This window comes from Ursus maritimus (assembly GCF_017311325.1).
Source record: "Ursus maritimus isolate PB19 chromosome X unlocalized genomic scaffold, ASM1731132v1 scaffold_X1, whole genome shotgun sequence".
NCBI lineage: Eukaryota > Metazoa > Chordata > Mammalia > Carnivora > Ursidae > Ursus > Ursus maritimus.
In genome coordinates this window covers 57,132,259-57,156,095 of record NW_024423319.1, presented here as the reverse complement: position 1 = coordinate 57,156,095, position 23,837 = coordinate 57,132,259, and the positions used below count along the sequence as shown (strand labels likewise).

The following is a 23,837-nucleotide window of genomic DNA, read 5'->3' as shown; positions in this document are numbered from 1 at the left end:
TCTCTCTCTGTCAAATAAATAAATAAAATCTTAAAAAAAAGAAGAATGGAGGTGCCTGGGTGGCTCAGTTAAGTGTCTGCCTTCAGCTCAAGTCATGATCCCTGAGTCTTGGGATCAAGCCCTGCACTGGGCTCCCTGCTCAGTGGGAAGCCTGCTTCTCCCTCTCCTTCTGACTGCCCCCGCCACTTGTGCTCTCGCTCTCTCTCCCTCTCTTTTTCAAATGAATAAATTTAAAAAATCTTTAAAAAAAAAAAGATGTAAAATAATATCCAGTATAGGTAAATTCATAGAGACAGAAAAATGATTAGTGATTGTCTAGTGCTGGGATGGGAGATTTGGCATGCTAATGGCTAGTAGTTAATTTTTGAGGTGATAAGATATTCTAAAATTAGTTGTGGTGTTATTTGAACAACTCTGTGAAAAAAATGACTCAACTGTACAATTTGAATGTGTGAATTCTATACTACATGAATTTTGTCTCAAAGAAGTTGTTAAAAAATGATCCCTGCTAACTATACCCATTCAAAACATATTACTATTATTTTTTAAGTAGAATATTTGCCTAAGAGTTATTTTAGCAAAGTCATTTATTACTGACCTTCACTTTTCTCAGATCACAAAAATTCCATGATTTTAAAGTTTCTACAACTATTAAATTTTCATATTTTTTTAAAATACACTGAAGTTCACAAACACTTGTAGAAAATTGGAGTGCACTACCAAAGCACTTTCACTGATGGAGATGCATTGCATTTATAAAGTACCTTTTAAAGAGTCATTAAAGGTTCCTAGAAATAAACAAACAAAAAACAAAAACAAATAAAGGAAACTCAAAATACTCTACTACTATTAACTCCTAAGTCCTTATGAAGTCCATAAGAGATGGAAATGCAGTAAATTGGTAAGCCACAATAATAACTGCAACAAGATATCCTGTATTTATAGCACCTGTCTCCCAAAATGCTCCAGTATCTTCACACAAATGGCCATCAATTATTAATCTTTAATCATCACAGTACTCTTAAAATAAATAGGTGAACCGACATAGAGATATCATAAAAAGTGAATGGCACTTTGGAGACTACTATGGTCACAATGTGGCTCCAAAGGAGTGAAGTTAGTCTAGAAAGGGATTTTGTTTTTGTTTTTAAGATAGAACTGGAAAGTGGAAAAGATAAGATGGTAGAGTAGTAGGAGGACCCTAAGCTTGACTCATCCTTTGGACACAGCTAAATATCAAATCATTCTGAATACCCAAGAAATTAATCTGAGGACTGACAGAACAAATTGCAGAACTAGAGGGAGAGAAGAAGCAACATCATGGAAAGTAGGAGATGGGGAGATGTTGTTTAAGGGAGAAAAAGATTGCAGGTGATGCAGAGGGGAGGGAGCCCTGGTCACAGGCAGGAGAGAGAGGAGCATACAAACAAAACACTTCCGCAAATCCATTGACTGGGGGGGAAGGGAGCTCATTTTCCTAAGTTTTGCAACTAACGGGGCTCAAAGACGAGTTTTAGAGGTCCTCAGTGTGGCTGGTATAGACCCCCGAGGGCACCATGGTGCTCCTATAGAAAAGGTAGGCAGAAAGCCTGGGGACTGAAGGCACAATCTGAGGATCCCATGGGACACACTGGTTGAGATGGTTCCCCCGTCTTGGAGTGCATCTGAGAGAGGTGACATTGCCTCTCCTGGGACAAAGGATCTGCAAGGTGCCTTTCTCTCCCCTAGTCCTCAGCATAGGCACAGAGATACCTGCCAAGGGCAGCTAACCTGAACACTGGCTCTTTACTGTGCTTTATGCCAAACGCCATGCTCCTGCACTTTGGTGCAAACACCCTTCTGGGTCAAACCTGCATCAGTCCCAGTACAGCAAGACCCTCCCCCAGAAGACCAGTGTGGGTCACCACCACACCAGGTTCCTTAAGTTTGGAGTTTTAAAACTCAGCCAGCCTGGCTAGGATTGAGCCCAATGTGCACTGTGCTGCTCCAAGCGAGCAAGCAACCCAGACACAGACAGTATGAAGGCAGCAATCTGAAGGATGACTGGGATTCACAAGGGGAAATGGTCGTCTCTTTTGGGAGGGTTTCCCAGACAGCAGCAAGTGCAAATTCCCCCCTCCAGGAATTAAGGAGATGGCTGGTGCCATTTCTGCCCCCATCCCCCAGCATAAACTAACTTCAGTAAACAGCAGAGTGCCAACACTGGTTGACTAAACTGCTTAGGCCAAGCACCCCCACCCCCTGCACTCTCCTGGTACTGCTTATCTTGGGCATGTGTGCCTGGGAACCAGCAAAGTGGGCTCCACTGTGAGAAGACCAGCACATACCCCCAAATGCACCATGTCCACTGACCATAGAGATCTGAAAAGCTTAAGCTCTAGTAGAAATAGCATCAGGACTCTTTTAATAAGTGGACCAGAGCGTACCTAGTTAAAACTTGCCACATTCTGGCCAAGATCCAAACACTCCCCACTGAGGCAAAGAGAAACTCCACAGAGGACTGACCTGAGGGATACAGTAGACACAATACAGCAGCAGAGTATGTGCAGAATACACCACAGACATCTGCTGAAGCACCAGGCCCTGGATAGTATATGACCTCTTCTTCATAAAGCCATTACCCACAGGAGCAGGAAACAACAGGATTTCCTAACACAGAGAAGACAGAGACCTAGACATAATGCCAAGAGAAGGAACTCATCCTAAAGGAAAGAACAATATAAAGTCAAGGCTAGGGATCTAATCAAAACAGATATAAGTAATATGCATGATGGAAAATTTAAAGCAACAGTCATAAGGATACAGGGTGGGCTTAAGAAACAGAAAACATCACATGGTCCCTTACTACAGAGATAAAGAGCTAAAAATTGATCAGGATGAAATGAAATGAAAAATGCAATAACCAAGATTTGAAACCAGCTGTATATAATGACCACAAGGATGGAAGAAGCAGGAAAAAAATAAGTGATATGGAAGATAAAATTATGGAAAGTAATGAAGCTGCAAAGAAGAGGGAGAGAAAAATCTTGGATCGTGAAAGTGCACTAAGGTATCTCAGTAACTTCATAAAGAATAACATTCATATTGCAGGAATCCCAGAAGGAAAAGGGCAGGTAAAGGGGGCAGAAGGCTTATTTGAAGAAATTATAGCTGAAAACGTCATTAATCTGTGGAAGAAAACAGACATCGAAATCCAGGAGGCACAGAATTCCCATCAAAATCAACAAAAGCATGCCAAAACCAAGACATATCATAGTTACTTTTGCAAAATGTAGAGATAAAGAAAAAAATCTATAAAGCAGCAAGACAAAAAAACTTATAAGGGAAGACAAATAAGGTCAGCAGCAGATTTATTCACAGAAATGTGGCAGGCAAGAAGAAAGTGGCATATTATATTCAACATGTTGAATGGGAAAAAAATGCAGCCAAGAATACTCTATCCATCAAGACTATCATTCAGAAGAGAAGGAGTGATAAAGATTTCAGAGACAAACAAAAACAAAAGGAGTTTGTGACCACTAAACCAGCCCTGAAATGAGTATTAATGGAGATTCTCTGAGTGGGAAACGAAGACCAAAAGTGATAAAGACTAGAAAGGAACAGAGAAAACCTCCAGAAACAACAAAACAAGTAATAAATGTCACTAAATTCATAGCTATCAATACTCAATCTAAATGTAAATGTACTAAGTCAGAATGGATAAAAGAAACAAGACCCATCTATATCTATATGCTGCCTACAAGAGACATATTTTAGACCTAAATACATCTGCAGATTGAAAGTGAGGAGACAAAGATTTATCACGCAAATGGACGTCAAAAGAAAGCCAGAGTAGCCATACTAATATCAGATAAACAAGATTTCATTTTTTAATATTTTTTAATAATAATTCCTTACTATGTTATGTTAGTCAACATACAGTACATCCCTAGTTTTTAATGTAATGTTCCATAATTCATTACTTGTGTATAATACCCAGTGCACAATGCAATATGTGCCCTGCTTAATACCCATCACAGGACTATCCCGATCCCCCAGCCCCCTCCCCTCTGAAGCCCTCAGTTTGTTTCACAGAGTCCATAGTCTCCCATGCTTCACTCTCCCTTCTAATTAACCCCCTTCATTTTTCCCTTTCTGCTCCAACCGATGTTCCTATTTCTTATGTTCCATAAATGAGTGAAACCATATGATAATTGTCTTTCTCTGGTTGACTTATTTCACTTAGCATGATCTCCTCCAGTCCCGTCTATGTTGCTGCAAATGTTGTGAAATCATTCTGTTTGATGGCTGAGTCATATTACACTGTATATATGGACAACATCTTCTTAACTGAGTCATCTGTTGAAGGGCATCTCGGCTCCTTCCACAATTTGGCTATTGTGGACAAAGCTGCTATGAACATTGGGGTGAATATGGCCCTTCTCTTCACTATGTCCCTATCTTTGGGGTAAATACCCAGTAGAGCAATTGCTGGATCATGGGGTACCTCAATTTTTAACTATTTAAGGACCTCCACACTGTTTTCCAAAGTGGCTGTACCAAAATGCATTCACACCAACAGTGTAAGAGGGATCTCCTTTCTCCACATCCTCTCCAACATTTCTTGTTTCCTGCCTTGTCCATTTGCCATTTTAACTGGTGTAACGTGGTATCTCAATGTGGTTTTGATTTGAATTTCCCTGATGGCTAATGATTGTGAACATTTTTTCATGTGTCTGTTAGCCATTTGTATGTCATCATTGGAAAAGTGTCTGTTCATATCTTCTGCCCATTTTTCGATTTGATTATTTGTTTCCCATATATTGAGTTTGAGAAGATCTTTGTAGATCTTGGATACGAATCTTTTATCCATAGTGTCATTTGCAACTATCTTCTCCCATTCCGTGGGCTGCCTCTTCGTTTTTCCTGACAGTTTCCTTGGCTGTGCAGATTTTTGTCTTGATGAAGTCCCACAAGTTCATTTTTTCTTTTGTTTCTCTTGCCTTAGGAAATGTGGCCTGAAAAAAGTTGCTGTGGCCGATGTTGTAGAGGTTGCTGCCTATGTTCTCCTCTAGGATTTTGATGGATTCCTGTCTCACATCAAGGTCTTTCATGCATTTGGAGTTTATCTTTGTGTATGGTGTGAGAGAGTGGTTAAGTTTCATTCTTTTGCATGTAGCTGTCCAATTTTCCCAGCACCATTTATTGAAGAGACTTTTTTTCCACTGGATGATTTTTCCTGCTTTGTCAATGATTAGTTGCCCAAAAAGCTGAAGGTCCATTTCTGGGTTCTCTACTCTGTTCCATTGGGCTACGTGTCTGTTTTTGTACCAGTACCAAGTTGTCTTTGTGATCAAAGCTTTCTAGTATAGCTTGAAATCTGGCAACGTGATGCCCCCAGCTTTGTTTTTCCTTTTCAACAATTCCTTGGTGATTCGGGGTCTTTTCCGCTTCCACACAAATTTAAGGGGTGTTTGTTACATTTCTTTGAAAAATGTCATTGGAATTTTGTTATTTTGTGTTTTACTTATAAAAATTTTTTATTACATTATGTTAGTCACCATAGAGTACTTCCCTGGTTTTTTATATAAAGTTCGATGATTCATTAGTTGCGTATAACACCCAGTGCCCATGCAATACATGCCCTCCTTACTACCCATCACCAGCCTATCCCATTCCCCCACCCCCATCCCCTCTGAAGCCCTCAGTTTGTTTCCCAGAGTCAATAGTCTCTCATACTTCATTCCCTCTTCTGATTACCCCCCTTCTTTATCGCTTTCTTCCCCTACAGATCTTCCTAGTTCTTATGTTCCATAGATGAGAGAAACCATATGATAATTGTCTTTCTCTGCTTGACTTATTTCACTTAGCATTATGTCCTCCAGTGCCATCCATATTGCAGCAAATGTTGAGAAATCGTTCTTTTGATAGCTGAGTAATATTCCATTGTATATATGGACCACAACTTCTTAATCCAGTCTGAATCCCACTTGGTCATGAAGGGCATCTCGGGTCCTTCCACAATTTAGCTATTGTGGACAAAGCTGCTATGAACATTGGGATGCATATGGCCCTTCTCTTCACTACGTCTGTATCTTTGGGGTAAATGCCCAGTAGTGCAATTGCTGGATCATAGTGTAGCTCAATTTTTAACTTTTTAAGGGACCTCCACACTGTTTTCCAGAGTGGTTATACCAACTTGCCTTCCCACCAACAAGGTAGGAGGGATCCCCTTTCTCCACATCCTCTCCAGCAATTGTTGTTTCTTGCCTTGTCTATATTTGCCATTCTAACTGGCGTAAGGTGGTATCTTAGTGTGGTTTTGACTTGAATTTCCCTGATGGCTAATGATTTTGAACATTTTTTCATGTGTCTGTTAACCATTTGTATGTCATCATTGGTAAAGTGTCTGTTCATATCTTCTGCCCATTTTATGATTTGTTTATCTGTTTCTCGCATATTGAGTTTGAGAAGTTCTTTGTAGATCTTGGATGCCAGTCTTTTATCTGAAGCTTTTTATCTTGATGAAGTCCCACAAGTTCGTGTTTTGTTTTGTTTCTCTTGTCTTTGGAGATATCTCATGAAAAAAATTGCTGTGGCTAATGTCAAATAGGTTGAGGCCTATGTTGTCCTCTAGGATTTTGATGGATTCCTGTCTCACATCGAGGTCTTTAATCCATTTGGAGTTTATCTTTGTGTATGGTGTGAGAGAGTGGTCAAATTTCATTCTTTTGCAACTAGCTGTCCAATTCTCCCAGCACCATTTATTGAAGAGACGGTTGTTTTTCCACTGGATGTTTTTTCCTGTTTTATCAAAGATTAGTTGCCCAAAGAGCCGAGGGTTCATTTCTGGGTTCTCTATTCTGTTCCTTGGTCTATGTGTCTGCTTTTGTGCCAGTACCATGCCATCTTTGTGATCACAGCTTTGTAGTACAGCTTGAAATCCGGCATTGCGATGCCCCCAGCTTTGTTTTCCTTTTCAACAATTCCTTGGCAATTCAGGGCCTTTTCTGGTAACAAACAAATTTAAGGACTATTTGTTACAGTTCTTTGAAAAATGTCATTGGTATTTTGATCGGGATGGCATTGAAAGTGTAGATTGCTCTGGGCAGCATAGACATTTTAGCTATGTTAATTCTTCCAATCCATGAGCATGGAATATTTTTCCATCTTTTTGTGTCTTCTTCAATGTCTTTCAAGAGTGATTTGTAGTTTCTAGGATAGAGATCCTTTACGTCTCTGGTTAATTCCGAGATAACGTATGATTTTGGTGCTATTGTAAATGGAATGGATTCCCTAATTTCTCTTTCTTCAGTCTCATTGTTCGTGTATAGAAATGCAACTGTTTTCTGAGCATTGATATTGTATCTCGCTACATTACTGAATTGCTCTATAACTTCTAGTAGTTTGGGGGTGGAATCTTTTGGGTTTTCCATGTAGAGTATCACGTCATCTGCAAAGAGAGACAGTTTGACTTGTTCTTTGCCGATTTCAATACCTTTTAACCCCCCCTTTTTTTTTTGGTCTGACTGCTTTTGCAAGGACTTCTAGTACTATGTTGAATAATAACGGCGAGAGTGGCATCCTTGTCGTGTTCCTGATCTTAAGGGAAAGGCTTCCACCTTTTCCCCATTGAGAAGGATATTGCTGTAGGCTTTTCATAGATGGATTTTATGAAATGAGGAATGTACCCTTTATCCCTACACTCTGAAGGGTTTTAATCAGGAAAGGATGCTGTATTTTGTCAAATGCTTTTTCTGCATCAATTGAGAGGATCATATGTTTCTTGTGTCTTGTCTTATTAATGTGATCTATCACACTGATCGATTTGTGAATGTTGAACCACCCTTGCATCCCAGGGATGAATCCCACTTGGTCATGATGGGTAATCCTTTTAATGTACTGTTAGATCCTATTAGCAAGGAAGTTGTTGAGAATTTTGGCTTCCATGTTCATCAGGGATATTGGTCTGTAATTCTCCTTTTTGATGGGGTCTTTGCCTGGTTTGGGGATCAAGGTAATAATGGCCTCATAGAATGAGTTTGGTAGTTTTCCTTCTGTTTCTCTTTTTTTCAACAGCTTCAGGAGAATAGGTATTATTTCTTCTTTGAATGTTTGGTAGAATTCCCCGGGGAATCCATCAGGCCCTGGACTCTTGTTTTGGGGGAGGTTTTTGATCACTGTTTCAATCTTGTCATAATTAATTGGTCTGTTTAAATCATCAATTTCTTCCTGTTTCTGTCTTGGTAGTGTATCGGTTTCCAGGAAGGCATACATTTCTTCCAGGTTGTTTAATTTATTGGCATAAAGCTGTTGATAAAAATTGCTAATGAGCCTTCCTATTTCATTAGTGTTGGTTGTGACCTCTCCCCTTTCATTCATAATTTTATTAATTTGGGTCATTTCTCTATTCTTTTGAATATGCCTGGCCAGTGGCTTATCGATCTTATTTATTCTTTCAGAGAACCAGCTTCTAGTTCTGTTGATCTGCTCTACTGTGCTTCTGGTTTCTAATTCATTGATCTCTGCTCTAATCTTGATCAACTGCTTTCTCGTGCATGGGTTGGGCCTGTTCTCTTGTTCCAGGTACATCTTCTTGAGGTGAGAATATAAAAACTGCATTTTAGATGTTTCTATTCTTTTGAGTGAGGCTTGCATGGCTATGTATTTTCCCCTTAGGACTGCCTTTGCAGTGTCCCATAGGTTTTGGACTGTTGTGTTTTCATTAACGTTGGTCTCCATAAATTGTTTAAATTGTTTTTTGATTTCCTGGTTTAACGAATCACTCTTGAGCAGGATGGTTCTTAGTTTCCAAGTGTTTGAGTTTCTTCCAAATTTTATTTTGTGATTGAGTTCTAGTTTCCAAGCATTGTGGTCTGAGAATATGCAAGGAATAATCTCAGTCTTTTGGTATTGGTTGAGACCTGTTTTGTGACCCAGTGTATGGTCTATTCTGGAGAAAGTTGTTGGGGACATAGATATTTATAATTGTCATATTCACTTGTTGGATACATCCTTTAAGTATAATATAGTGTCCTACTGTATCTCTAACTACAGTCTTTAGTTTAAAATCTAATTTTTCTGATATGAGAATTGCTACCCCAGCTTTCTTTTGAGGTCCGTTGGCATGAAAAGTGGTTTTCCTTCCCTTCATGTTCAGTCTGGATGTATCTTTAGATTCAAGATGAGTCTCTTGTAGACAGCAAATGGATGGGTCATGTCTTATTATCCAATCTTCAACCCTGTGGCATTTTATGGGAGCATTTAGGCCATTCACAGTGTGAGTGATTATTGAAAGATATGATTTTAATGATGTCATGTTGCCTGTGAAGTCTTTGTTTCTATAGATTGTAAATTTCTGTTTTGTATCACTCTTGGGCCTTTTTACTTTTGTAGAACCCCCTTAATACCTTCTGTAGGGCTGGTTTGGTGGTTATGAATTTGGTCAGTTTCTGCCAATCCTGGAAGGTCCTTATCTCTGCATCCATTCTGAATGACAGCCTTGCTGGATAAAGGATCCTTGGCTGCATGTTCTTCTTGGAAAGAGTTTTGAAAATACCCTGCCAACCCTTCCTATCTTGGCAGGTCTGTGTAGACAGGTCTGATGATATTCTGATATTTTTACCTCTGTACGTAAGGAATCTCTTTGCCCTGGCTGCTTTCAAGACTGTATCCTTGGATCTAATATTTGCAAATTGCACTATGACGTGACGTGGAGTAGGTTTGCTGTGATTGACTTTGGGAGGGGTCCTCTCTGCCTCTTGGACATGAATGCTTGTTTCCTCTGCCATACTAGGGAAGTTTTCAGTTACAATTTGTTCAAATATCTCTTCTAGACCTCTCTCTTTCTTCACCCCTTCAGGGATGCTGATGATTCTGACACTGGAACATTTCATTGAGTCAGTAATCTCCCGTAATCTACATTCTTGAGATTGGATTTTTTTTTGAGCCAAGTTTCTGTTTTAACTTTCTCTTCTACCAACCCATCCTCCAATTCACTAATTTGTTCTTCTGCCTCATTTACCCTAGCCGTCAGAGCATCTAGTTTTGACTACATTTGATTCATAGCATTTTTCATTTCTGCCAGAATCGCTCTCATTTCCACCCTTAGAGATTCTATATTCTCGTTAATATTTTTGTTAATATTTTTTTCAAGTCTACACATCATTTTGACCATTGCTACTCTGAACTCCATTTCTGATAATTTGGTTATATCCATATCCATCAGTTCTGTGGCAGAGGCCACAGACTCATTATCTTTTCTTTGCTGGTGGGGACTTCTCCTCATCATTCTGATGAGGAGAGGTTGCAGGGTTGCCCAGAGCCCAAATTATTGACCAAGACCCAGGCAGTGTGCACTTTTTTTTATAGGGACCTTATGGATGTGGGCTTCTTGATTTTTCATCCTGCCTTCTGGGGGAGGGGCGTGCTGTGCTGATATTCAGCCAACCTTGTTTGGGTAGAGTCTCCCCGTCCCCTGCAAGGGGGGATGAGGATGGGCACAATGTGAGCCAGTATTTCCAGGCTTTTGTTCTCTGGCTTCTTTTCCTGGCAGATTTCTGTGACTTTTCTGAGAGTCAGAGCAGCAGTGGCCGTATCCTAGCCTCTGTCTCAGAACAGATAGATTACAGTCCACTCTCCACTGAGCTCTCTTGGCCACTTTAACTCTGTTTCTGTAGGTGCTGCCAAAACCCCTGCAGCATCCCATGTTGTGCGCCCCACAGCCAGTGTCCCAGCCCTCACTTCCAGGGCTGGCACATCTCTGTCCTTTGTGCTTCTAACACCGCCAGCCACCCCCGGTTCCCATGCGTGCTCCCGACCTCCCTGTTTGAGTATGGTTCACGGGCGGTCTGTAACTCTGGTTTGCAGTCTGGTCACACGCACGTTCCCAGGCTCACGGTCTCAGTCTGCTTTCTCTCGGTGGTTGGTCAGGGAATCTGGCTGCCTCCCCAGTTCAGGTGGCTACTGCTTCCTGGTGCCCGAGTGTGGCGGCTCCCTCCCCCTTCCATTTATCTTCTGATATCTGTGCACGGATTCACCGTACCCCTCTTCGTACCTCAATACTCAGCACTGGAGATGTTCATTTGTAGAGATCCAGATGTATCTTCCTGTGTTTGAGGCTGATTCCTTGGGTTTTAAGGATGGTCTGGTACATATCCAGCTCGACTCAGCAGACCAGCTATAAAAGGGGTCCCCTACTCCTCTGCCATCTTTTCTCCCCCCAAACTAGATATTAAACCATAAACTGTGACAAAAGAGAAGGGTAGCATCATAATAAAGAGGTCTATCCAAGAAGATCTAACAATTGTTAACACTGATGGACCCAAATTGGGAGCACCTACATATATAAATTAATTAATAACAAACATAAAGGAACTCATTGATAATAATACAATAATAGTAGGGTACTTTAACACCCCTCTTACATCAATGGACAGATCATCTAAAAAGAAAATTAACAAGGAAACAATGGCTTTGAATGACACACTGGACCTGATGGACTTAAGAGATATATTCGGAACATTCCATCCTAAAGCAGCAGAACACACAGTCTTTTCAAGTGCACATGTGACTTTCTCCAGAATAGATAACATACTGGGTGACAAATCAAGCTTCAAAAATAAAAAAAATTCAGATCATAGCATGCATATTTTCTGAACACAATGCCATGAAAGTTGAAGTTCACCACAAGAAAAAAATTGGAAAGACTGAAAATAATGGAGGATAAAGAACATCCTACTAAACAATGAATGGGTCAACCAGGGATTCAATCAAATATGGAAATAAATGAAAATGAAAACAGGAAGGTATAAAACCTTTGTGATGCAGCAAAAGCAGACATAAGAGGTAAGTATGTAGCAATACAGGCCTGCCTCGAGAAGCAAGAAAAAATTCAAATTAACAACCTAAACTTACACATAAAGGAGCTAGAAATAGAACAACAAATGAAGTCTAAAGCCAGTATAACAGGGGAATTAAAAAAGATTAAAGCAGAAGTAAACGGTATAGAAACAAACAAAAAGAGTAGAACAGATCAATGAAACCAGGAGCTGATTCTTTGAAACCCTTAGTAAAACTGATAAACCCTTACCNGACTTTAAAAAGAGAGAGAGAAAGAAAGATAAAGGGACCCAAATAAATAAAATCACTATGGAGAGAGGGAAAATAACAGCCAATAGCACAGAAATACAATTATAAAACTTACACACTATTAAAACTGAAACAGGAAAAAACAGAAAACTTGAACAGACAGATAACTAGCAAAGCAATTGAATCAGTAATCAAAAATCTCCCCAAAAGTACATGGCTGGATGGCTTCAGGGGTGAATTTTACCAAATATTTAAAAAAGAGTTAATACCTATTCTCAAACTCTTCCAAAAGGTAGAAATGGAAGGAAAACTTCCCAACTCATTCTACAAGGCCAGCATTACCCTGATTCCAAAATCAGAGACTCCACAAAAAAAGAGAACTATAGGCCAATATCACTGATGAACACAGATGCAAAAATTCTCAATAAATTACTAGCAAAATGAATCCAACAATACATTTAAAAAATCTTCAAGTGGGATTTATCCTGGTTTGCAAGGATGATTTGATATTCAGAAATCAATCAATGTGATACATTACATCAATAAAAGAGAGGATAAGAACCATATGATCCTCTCAATAGATGCAGAAAAAGCAGTTGACAGTGTACGGCATCCATTCCTGATTAAAACCCTCAACAAAGTATGGATAGAGGTAACATATCTCAACATCATAAAGGCCATATACAAAAAACACAAAGCTAATATCATCCACAATGGGGAAACATTGAGAGCTTTTTCTCTATAGTCAAGAACAAGACAGGTGTTGGCCACTCTCACCACTGTGATTTAACATAGCACTGGAAGTTCTAGTCTCGGTAATTAGACAACAAAAAGATATAAAAGGCATCAAAGCAGCAAGGATGAAGTCAAACTTTCACTATTTGCAGACAACATGACAGTCTTTGTAGAAAACCCAAAAGACTTCATCAAAAAAAAAATTGCTAGGACAGATAAACAAATTCACTAAAGTCATAGGATACAAAATCAACATAAGAGAAACCTGTTTCAGTTCTATATACCCATAATGAAGTAGCGGAAAGAGAAATCAAGGAATTGATCCCATTTACAATTATACCAAAAACCATAAGATACCTAGGGATAGACATAACCAAACAGGTAAAAGATCTGTACTCTGAAAAGTGTAAAACATTTATGAAAGAAGTTGAGGAAGACACAAAGAAATGGAAAAACATTCCATGCTCATGGATTGGACAATCAAATATTGTTAAAAATGTGGATACTACTTAATGCAATCCCTATCAAAATACCACCAGCATTTTTCACAGCACTGGAAATAACTATCCTAAAATTTGTATGGAACCACAAAAGACCATGAATAGCCAAAGCAATCTTGAAAAACAAAAAGAAAGGTGGAGACATCACAATTCCAGACTTCAAGTTATATTACAAAGCTGTAGTAATGAGGACAGCATGGTACTGGCACAAAAACACACATAGACCAATGGGACAGAATAGAAAACACAGAAATGAACTTACAACTATATTGTCAACTAATCTTCAACACAGAAGGAAAGGATATCCGATGGGAAAAAAATCTCCTCAACAAATAGTGGGAAAACTGGACGGAAACATGCAGAAGAATGAAACTGGACCACTTTCTTACACAATACACAAAAAATAAATTCAAAATGGATGAAAGACCTAAATGTGATAAAGGAAAGCACCAAAATCCTGTAGGAAAATGCAGACCATAACCTCTTCGACATTGGCCGTAGCAAATTCTTAGTAGAAAGGTCTCTGGAGGCAAGGGAAACAAAAGCAAAAATGAATTATTGGGACTTCACCATGATAAAAAGCTTCTTTTTTTTTTAAAGATTTTATTTATTTATTTGACAGAGATAGAGACAGCCAGCGAGAGAGGGAACACAAGCAGGGGGAGTGGGAGAGGAAGAAGCAGGCTCACAGCGGAGGAGCCTGATATGGGGCTCGATCCTGTAACGCCAGGATCAGGCCCTGAGCCGAAGGCAGACGCTTAACCGCTGTGCCACCCAGGCGCCCCACCATGATAAAAAGCTTCTAAACAGCAAAGGAAACAATCAGCAAAACTAAAATGCAATCTACGGAATGAGAGAATATATTTGCAAATGATATACCTGATAAAGGGTTAGTATGCATGATATATAAAGAGCTTATAAAACTCAACACCCAAAGAACAAATAATCCAGTTTACAAATTGGTAGAAGACATGAATTGACATTTTTCCAAAGAAGACATACAGGTGGCTAACAGACACATGAAAAGATGTTCAATATCACTCATCATCAGAGAAATAGAAATGAAAACTACAGTGAGATATCACCTCACAGCTGTCAGAAACATTAAAATTAACAACACAGTAAACAACAGGTACTGGTGAGGATGCAGAGAAATGGGAACACTCTCACACTCTTGGTGGGCATGCAACCCAGTGCAGCCGGTCTGGAAGAGTATGGAGGTTCTTCAGAATGTTAAAAGTAGAATTACCCTATGATCTAGCAATTGCACTATTGGTATTTACCCAAAAGACGCAAAAATACTTATTTGAAGGGATATATGCACCCTGATGTTTATAGCAACATTACCAATAATAACCAAATTATGGAAAGGGACCAAATGTCTATTGATGAAAGCATAAAGAAGTGGTATATATACACAATGGAATATTACTCAGCCATAAAATGAATGAAAACTTGCCATTTGCAATGACATGCTTGGAGCCAGAGAGTATTACTCTAAGAGAAATAAGTCAGTCAGAAAAAGACAAATACTATATTATTTCACACATATGTGGAATTTAAGAAACAAAGCAAATGAACCCGGGGGAAAAAGAGAGAGGCAAACCATAAAACAGACTCTTAATTATAGAGAACAAACTGAGGGTTGCTGGAGGGCAGGTGGGTGGGGCAATGGGTTAAATGGGAAATGGGTATTAAGGAGGACACTTGTGATGAGCACTAGGTGTTTTATGTAAATGACAAATCACTAAATTCTACACCTAAAACTATTATTACACTGTATATTAACTGGAATTTAAAGGAAACTTGAAAGTACAAAAAAACATGTATACTAAATGAAATAAATTGGCCTGTAAAGAAAAAAAAAGTAGAACTGAACTACAGTATCCTGATATAGCCACGCCCTGACAGCTTCCTTACTACCCCTTCAACACTTAATATGGTATTCCCAAGAAGTTCCAAAACAGAGCTTCCTTTCAGTTTCCTCTAGGATTCCTTCAATTTGTACTCACTCACCCAGATTGCTTGAAACTAGACTATTTTCCAGGAATAGGATCTCAGCTTGAAGATAACCTGGTGTAACAGGAAGAAGAGGCAGATATCTCTGTTATATAGTCCTAAAGTCAAAAGCTAATGAGAATTGCTTGTAGTTTTACAGCTAGAAAGTTGTCAATACGGCCATAGGTTCTATTTTTCTAAGTCCTCACCTAACAATAATATAGCTTGGTAATAGAACTTCATCAAAATCTTATAGAATAACTACCATGGACTGACGGTTTGTACCTCAGCTGAATTCATATGATGAAACCCAGTCCCCAGTGTGATGGTGTTTTGAGGTTGGGCTTTTGAGAGGTGATTAGGTCATGAGAATGGAGCCCTCATGAATGGGATTAGTTTCCTTATAATAGCGAACCTAGAGAACTCCCTTGCCCTTTCTGCCATATGAGGACACAGTGACAGGACAGTCATTTATGAAATAGGAAGCATCCATTTACCAGATACCGAATCTGTCAGTACCTTGATCTTGGGCTTCCCGGTCTCCAGAACTGTGAGAAATAAATGTTTGTTGTTTAATCCACCCAGTCTTTAGTATGTTATAGCAGCCTGAATGGACTAAGACATTTTCATGTACTATACCTCCTCAGGCTGCTTTGATTTCTCCAAATCTCAACTAATTAAAAGAAAGGTGGGGCAAAGTGATGCCCCAGGGGTTCTCTGCAAACACCCTTTACCATACTGTCTAAGGTCAATTTGGAGAAGGTCCCATATAATATAAATAAGAGTAAGTACATCGATTATGGTAAAAGTGTAAAGTGGCAGAATGTAAATTTGAATCCAGATCTATTAGGCTCTAAGTCAATGCTCTTCATTGTTATGTCAGACTGTCTTTCTTTAAAGAGATTACTATTAAAAAATTTGGTAAGTTTTATTCAAGAGTTTCTTTTATATAAAACAAATTTAATTCCTTTAAAAGTTCTGTCAGGAAAAAATAGACTATACAAAAGCATAGGTTAAGTTATTTTTAAGGGAGTGTTTGGCTTATGAAAAAATAAAAATTAAACTGCACTTTGAGGCTTCCAAATAATTCTAACACAGTTGAAATCATTAGGTTGTATGATAAAGCAGAAAAAAATGCACATGATGTATTTCTTAGTTGGAATACTGGTTCTGACATGTACTTACTGGCTGTGTGATCCTGGACAAGTTATTGAAATATATATAAAATATCTATATGTCCAGAGTGGCCTATATGTCCAGAAGATTGAATGAGATCAGGTGTATAAAGTGACTAATGATGCTTGTTATGTGGAAGTCCCTCAACAGATGGTAAATTTTATTGTCATTAATATTATTAAGAAGAGCACTAAAGGGGTGAAGAAGTACAAAAGAGAAGGTGAATTAAAGCTGGTCTGATGGAAGATCTTAATGGTATGATTCAATGTTACTTTAAGCATGCCTTAGGAAAGAACAAACACAGAAAAAAATGAGCAGATTCCAAATAATAAATGAATACTAATGATGATGGTAGAGTCCTCTTATATTAGGGTTAGGCGCCAGAGAGATTCTTCCTATACTCTGTTACTGCTTTTCATTTTGAAGCAGGGAGCTATAAGGTGGAAGGAGTTAAGAGAAACTGGTTCCTTATATTGGTTGAGAATAGCCTGGAAGGACCTTAAGTCCAGATTAAACTTAAATACTGTGGTTGAAAAATTCAAAGGGTCTAGCCAGTAGCAAGGAAAAACAGCAAATTTCCATGCCCTGCTATTCAAATTTTCAAAAACATATTTTTTTTCAGGAGATGTTCTGAGGTGGGCTTCCACCTCACTGTTGAGATTATTTGAAGCACATCTAAACAATTGAATATGCGAAATAGTGAAGAAATAATACTCGTATTTGCATAGGACTAAAGTTGCTTTAAATTTTACTCTGAATGTCTCTTCTCTACAAACACTTTTAAAACTTGATCAACGTTCCACTTGATGTTTTATTTTTTTTATTGTTATGTTAGTCACCATACAGTACATCATTAGGTTTTGGTGTAGTGTTCCATGATTCATTGTTTGCGTGTAACACCCAGTGCTCTGTGCAATACATCTACTTGATGTTTTAATAAAGCATTTACTTTTGGGAAAAGCAGTTGGCTGAGTTACTGCATACTTTGACTTAGCCATCGTCTCTTGGGGAAATGATTGACTTGCCTTGCCATGTATCCAGAGAAAGCACCACTCATCTAGTGACAGCTTCCCAAACTTCAAGTAAAAACCATTACAGGAATAATCTATGTTAAAGGGGATGAGCCGAGTCCATTTAGTCCTATTTTAGTGATGGGAAATGCCGTGCTTCCCATAAGACTACTATTTCCTGAACAAAATAATTTTAAATATCAGAAGAAAGCTTCCATGATTATATTCCATTGGGAAAAACTCACATTTTAAACATGAGAAAGAAAGCACAAAATTCTTCAAAGACCCCAAACCACCACGTTGAAGCTAAAACTCTCAAATTACTTCAAAATAGGAGTTAAGTGAGCCAGGTCTCATGTTTAACTGGATATCAAACACAGCTTTTTATACCAAACAAAACTTTTTAAAAACTTTTATAAAATAAATGCATACATTACCTGGTAATTGTTTTGGTTTTGTGATAACCTCAATTGGTTTGATGATGCAAAATGTGAAGAAAAATTACTCCGTGATGGATTTGTATTACTGTACATTGTAGTAGCTACTGTATGTAATGAGGTCCGTGGTGTCAAATGGTAGTCTCTGTTTTGATACAGTACATTGTCTGACAAATCTCTAATATTCACCATTTGTGAATTTGGCATATTTCTTCCTGGTCCAGGCAATGCTGTACTTTGGTTCTGTGTTCCAAGGGATCTGCCACTTTCATAAAATCTTGAGTAGCTTGGTATTTGTGCTCCCATCAATGCCAACTCTTCCTCTTTGGCATACTCATCATCAGCATCTCCGGTCTCCATTGCAATGGACAAACAAGTCCCTTCTGCTGAACTAGGCTTTTGTGGGGCATTTCCCCCCAGAATTCTCTGGGGGTAATCACTAACAGCCAATGAAAATACCTCACGGATTTCCAAGTTTTGTGTTCTACAGTAAGGGTCTCTAATAGGTGGCTTTTGCCCACATAAGTTATGTGATGCTACACCTGTGTGTTCAGGCTTATATGACCTTTGAATTCCAACTGGTTCAATTTTGCAAGGTCGGTGGCACACAGATGGCTTTTGAGGTACCATCATCTCAGAAGCTTGCACTGAAGAGCTTCCATAGTTTTTCTTTGTGTGACTGTATACTGAATTTCCAGCATTTAGCACACTTGTCTGTCTTGACAAGATAATTGTTTTTTCACCTAAGAGCAGAGAGGCATTTTTACAGTGTGCTACTTGTCTTTGAACAGGAATGTGCAACTGAAACTCAGTATCATTTTTACTGGCCGTTTTCTGAATCGGAATTTTATGTGCTTCTTTAAGTTGTGTATCTGAATGTTTGGTTGTCCCTTGCCTACTTGATGAACTTGGTGGACTGTATGTACCAGTTACAATGACATCATTATTGGCAGATGTCCAAGAAGACTGTTGGCTTGAGGGTCGAGTGATGTTAACTACATTTCTGACTGTAATGTCTGGAGATGTCAAAGAGGTACCAGGAAGAGTTCCTGCTGTTGCTGCTCCTGATTCAGAATTCTTACTACTCATTTTTCTTCTCTTATTGCCAACCCACGTCTGTAATGATAAAAAATGACAATATGGAAATGTTCTTAACAAAAAAAATAGGAAAAAACAATTTCAATGTGATAAATTGTATTCTCGTTTGTCATAGAAGTAAGGCCTACACAAATTTAAAACACTACATCAAAAACTAATGATGTACTATATGTTGGCTAATCGAATTTTAAAATATAAAAATAAAAATAAATACATAAAATAAATAATAAATTAAATAAAACAAAAAAGATACAATAAAAGAAAAAGTAACTAAACTATAAGGTAAAAAATAAAAAAATAAAGTATAAGGTCAGATATGTTCAAGAACTTGCTCTTAATAAATATCCGGGAACTTTGAAAAGAGAATTGTATTATTGCTTCTTTCCTCAAAATCCTTTCAATTAATCTATAGCAAGAATCCTAAAAATGTTTTTATCCCTTGACCTAGTAAATCCATTTCTAGGAATTTATCCTTAAAATAATCATAGATGTATACAAAGTTTATATGCAATTATGTTCATCATATCTTTATTTTTAACTGTGTAAAACTGGAAGCATACTACAGTAGGAAATTTAATGATATTGGAAAATGCTCATAGTATTATTAAACAAATATACACTTGTAATCTTCAGGTTTAACAACTTGTGTTCTATGAATATATCATAACTTGGTTAATTTAATATTGCAAGATATTATTGGGTTATTTTTAGAATTATTCACTATTATAAACCATACTGAAATACATGTCATTGTATATGTATCTCTGTGCTAATGAATCATTGAACATTATATCAAAAACTAATGATGTACTAAGAAAAAAAAAGAATGCTATCCTAGAAGGTAAAATGTTGAGCTTTTTGATACTCTCAAGGTACCCTCCAATGCATAAGAGTTCTGGTTTCTCCACACCCTCACCAACATTTTGCATTATCCTTTTGTAGTATTTACTAGCTAAGAGTTAATATAAGGTATAAAATTGCTGTTTTCATTTGAATTTCTATGGTTACTATATTACTTTAATAAAATTGCTTATCCATTACTTTTACTCATTTTTATATTGGAGTATTTATCTTTTTAAATTGATTTATAGAAGCAATTTTTTACTAGAGATAGCAACACTCGTCACAAGCTGCAAATATTTTTCCCAGTTTGTCATTAATTTATGGTATTTATTTCCTTCTTTATATTTTTCTCTACCTACCAAATTTTATATAGTAAATGTGTATTACTTTTATAACAGAAAAATCATTATTAATAAAAATAATACAAGAGGTTGGCATTCAGGTTTGATTACAAAATATGTACTTTTATATAAGTAATCTGTTATAACAATCTTAGTAGTATTACACTGAATCGTGATTATCCAATAAGAAATATGCAATAAGAAATATTGCATTCAAAAAGTGATCAGTAAACTTTATAACTATTTTAAAGTGCATACCATGTTATAAACTACCAAAACACATTCATCTATTACAAATTTTTTAAAAAATAAAATAAGTGAAAATATTAAATAAACTAGCCTTTCACAAACATGGTGCAGGGTGTATTTGGTTAACTTTTATGTGATGTGTTTTTGAAGACCACAAAAATTTCTCAGGTTTGATGTTTATACAATATACAACATTAATGTTGCTGTAATACTATAAATAAAAGCTAACATATATTGAATCCCCATTATGTGTTTTTATATATATTAGCGTCTTTGATTATTTTTTCTAATTGTATAAATGAAAAAAATTGATGTTCAGAAATATTAATTAGTTTATAGAAGGCTATCCTGTCAGCAAGTGATGGAGCAATGTCTCAAAATCAATTTTACTTGACCTCAAAGCACATTCTCCTTCCTCTATGGCAAGAAACTCCTGAAATGGTCATCTTTGTTGGCCATTTTATTTTTATAATTGGTATTTCTCTAACAATGAAAATGTTCCAGAGATGTAGATGCTCTATTTTGCTTCCCATGAGGCTGTGGGAATTTTAAACTCACTCTAATTTAGTTTTACTAAAGAGCAGAGGTGAGAATTAAGCAGAGGGACAAATAAATATAAACGTCAAAGGAGAAGGAGGCAGAATAGAAAAAGTGAGAGGTTTTAAAATATATACTCAAAAGAAATATTTAAATAGAAATATTTTCAAATAAATATAACTTCAAGGTATTGTTCAAAAATGTGAATTTTACAAATATTCAAAATAAGTTACTGTATTACAGCTTTTCAAGTATGAAAAATATGCATAGAAAGCAAAATGCATTTGTTAATAATTTTTAAAAATGTACAATCATTACACTTAACTTTCAAGCATAGTGAATTTGGAACATTTGAACTCAAGAAATACTACATCTGGAGGGCAGCTCTGGGCAATATTTCTAAGAAGACAAATAAATTTTCTCATTACTCTAACTACCTTAATGCAGGAATTTTTAAGAGTGATCTTAGTAAATTGCAAATTTATGGCTTATTTTAATAAAGCCATGTAAAGCTATTAAAATAAGCCATAAATTTGCGATATATTTCTATAAATAGTTACTTATATAGTTTTCAGATATTTACATTACATATTCATAAAAAAGTAAAATGCAGGAGAATATCATGTGTATATGAAGCTCAGCTATCTAACAATCTCACTCGTCCAGAACACAGCCAACATAGAAATCACAGGATACAGGTATCTTACTAAAAAGCACAACCCTTGACCTTAAAACACACTTTATCTTATTTTACATATGATTTCACCAAATCTGGTATTCTAATCTATAACAATTAGAAATAACAAAATAGGGGCGCCTGGGTGGCACAGCGGTTAAGCGTCTGCCTTCGGCTCAGGGCATGATCCCGCCGTTATGGTATCAAGCCCCACATCAGGCTCTTCTGCTATGAGCCTGCTTCTTCCTCTCCCACTCCCCCTGCCTGTGTTTCCTTTCTCGCTGGCTGTCTCTATCTCTGTCAAATAAATAAATAAAACCTTAAAAAAAAGGAAATAACAAAATAAATAGAGCATTGGTGACAGAGATTGCTATTGGAGCCAATTTGATAGCACCAAAACAGAATATCCATGAAATTTTGCTCGCTAAAAAGGAAAAGGAAAAACATTAGAGAATTAATGTGAGAAATAAATATTTTGGAGTTCTTTAGTGAAGGAGAAACTCACCCCATATAGCTTACCATGTTATAAGCATTATTATTTTATAGCACAATGCAATAATTCATTTTCATAATGAAACTCTGAGTCAAAAAGTATGGGTTCAATGATTTTCAGTATTTTCCATTGAAGTTAAAGTGAGAAAGTGTAACCTTAAAAAATATTTTTAAAATTCTGAAAATAAAGAAAATTTATTACCTGAGCATTCCCTATAACTGAATTAAATTTTACTTAAAGCTATTCAGTTACAAGATCCAAAAATTACCCATGCTTATAGGATATAAATGATTCTTATTCCAAATGTCTCATTGGTTGAGAGAGAAAATGGGTCAAACAAAATTGATATGATGAGAATTTGGGGTCTATAGCTAACAAAGCAATACTATATAAAAAAGAAAGAAAGACATTAGGTCACCAGTTCATAAAATTCTCTTTCAGTTCTCTATTTGAAATTCAGTCTCCATTGCTTCTCAGCCTTTTGGCTAAGATAAAATGAAATCCACTGCCTCCAAACCTGTTTTCTTTTCTATACCTCCTTCTTTGATTCTCTGTTCCTTTACTCTATTTTTGCATGGATGTTTTAGCCTTTTAAGTTCATTTTACATTGGGATCAAGTTCTTAGTACCATGGGATTTGAGTTCTGAGGAAAAACACAACAAACACTATATTTAAATAATAAAGAAAGTTCTCTTTCAAGTAGAACATATAGACCTAGCAAAATATTGAAGGCAGGGGAAGTTATAGAATGATGAGTCTATAAACAACTCCCTTCTCAGACTGGAGAAAGCAACCAAAATTGTGCTGGAATTTAGATTAAGAAGACTGAAATTCTGTACAATTTACACTCTTTTAGAACAGAGAGAATGCATCTGTTTTACACAATTCCTTAAAACTTAAATAACATTTTACTTGTAAGCTTACAATCTAGGAATTTATTTCTCTCTTTCTAATTGTTTGTTTTAGATTTCATACCATTTGGAGCATAAATATAAATCTTTGTATTTCAGCACTGTCAATATTCAAGTACAATAAAGTAAGTTATTGGGGGGAAATTGCAGTAACAAATTGGAAATATGAAAGATCACATAGTCCATAAGCAGCTGTCTGAGAAGGCTTTTCACTTTTAAGTAATGATAAAACAAAAGGAAAAAAAGAAGAAAAAAGAAAAGGATAAAAAAAGTTACTCCAAAAAAATGAGTTTGTACTTATAAAATGCAATATCATCAATTTGAAATACTACACATTTATTTTTCTAAGGAAATTAAACATTTTTGAATTTACTAAAAGGACAACCTTTGACCTTAAAACACAATTCTCTTATTTTATGCACAATTTTACTTAATCTGATACAAAAAACAAAAAGAAACCCCAAAAAACTTTAGTCTAGGGTTCATAGTAAAGAAGAAAATTGAGCTGTAAATTCAAATAGGGAGTTTATATCTATAAATAGAAGATATTTCTAGTTCCTACACGAATCTGAATATAATGGTTGCACTCAGCACATAAAAAAACAGATATCCTGTGATATTTACCCCCTAGAATTGGTGTCATAATTCCCTGTTCAAAGGTGAATATATCCTTTAGTCTTTAAGGAATAGATTTTCCAAAGAATTATGTTTATCGAGAGAATTTTTATATTTAGGGTCTTTTGAAATTTCCTCCAAAAGAAACA

At 36.8% G+C, this 23,837-nt stretch overlaps 1 protein-coding gene across 1 annotated transcript in view; it reads right to left on the bottom strand.

Moving 5' to 3' along the window:
• Positions 1-23,837, bottom strand: part of HDX (highly divergent homeobox) — a 207,872-nt gene that overhangs the window by 162,918 nt on the left and 21,117 nt on the right. Inside the window, exon 3 of the mRNA XM_040630621.1 lies at positions 17,926-19,041. Coding sequence (XP_040486555.1) covers positions 17,926-19,041 — 1,116 coding nt within the window. The remainder of the gene's footprint in view (positions 1-17,925; positions 19,042-23,837) is intronic.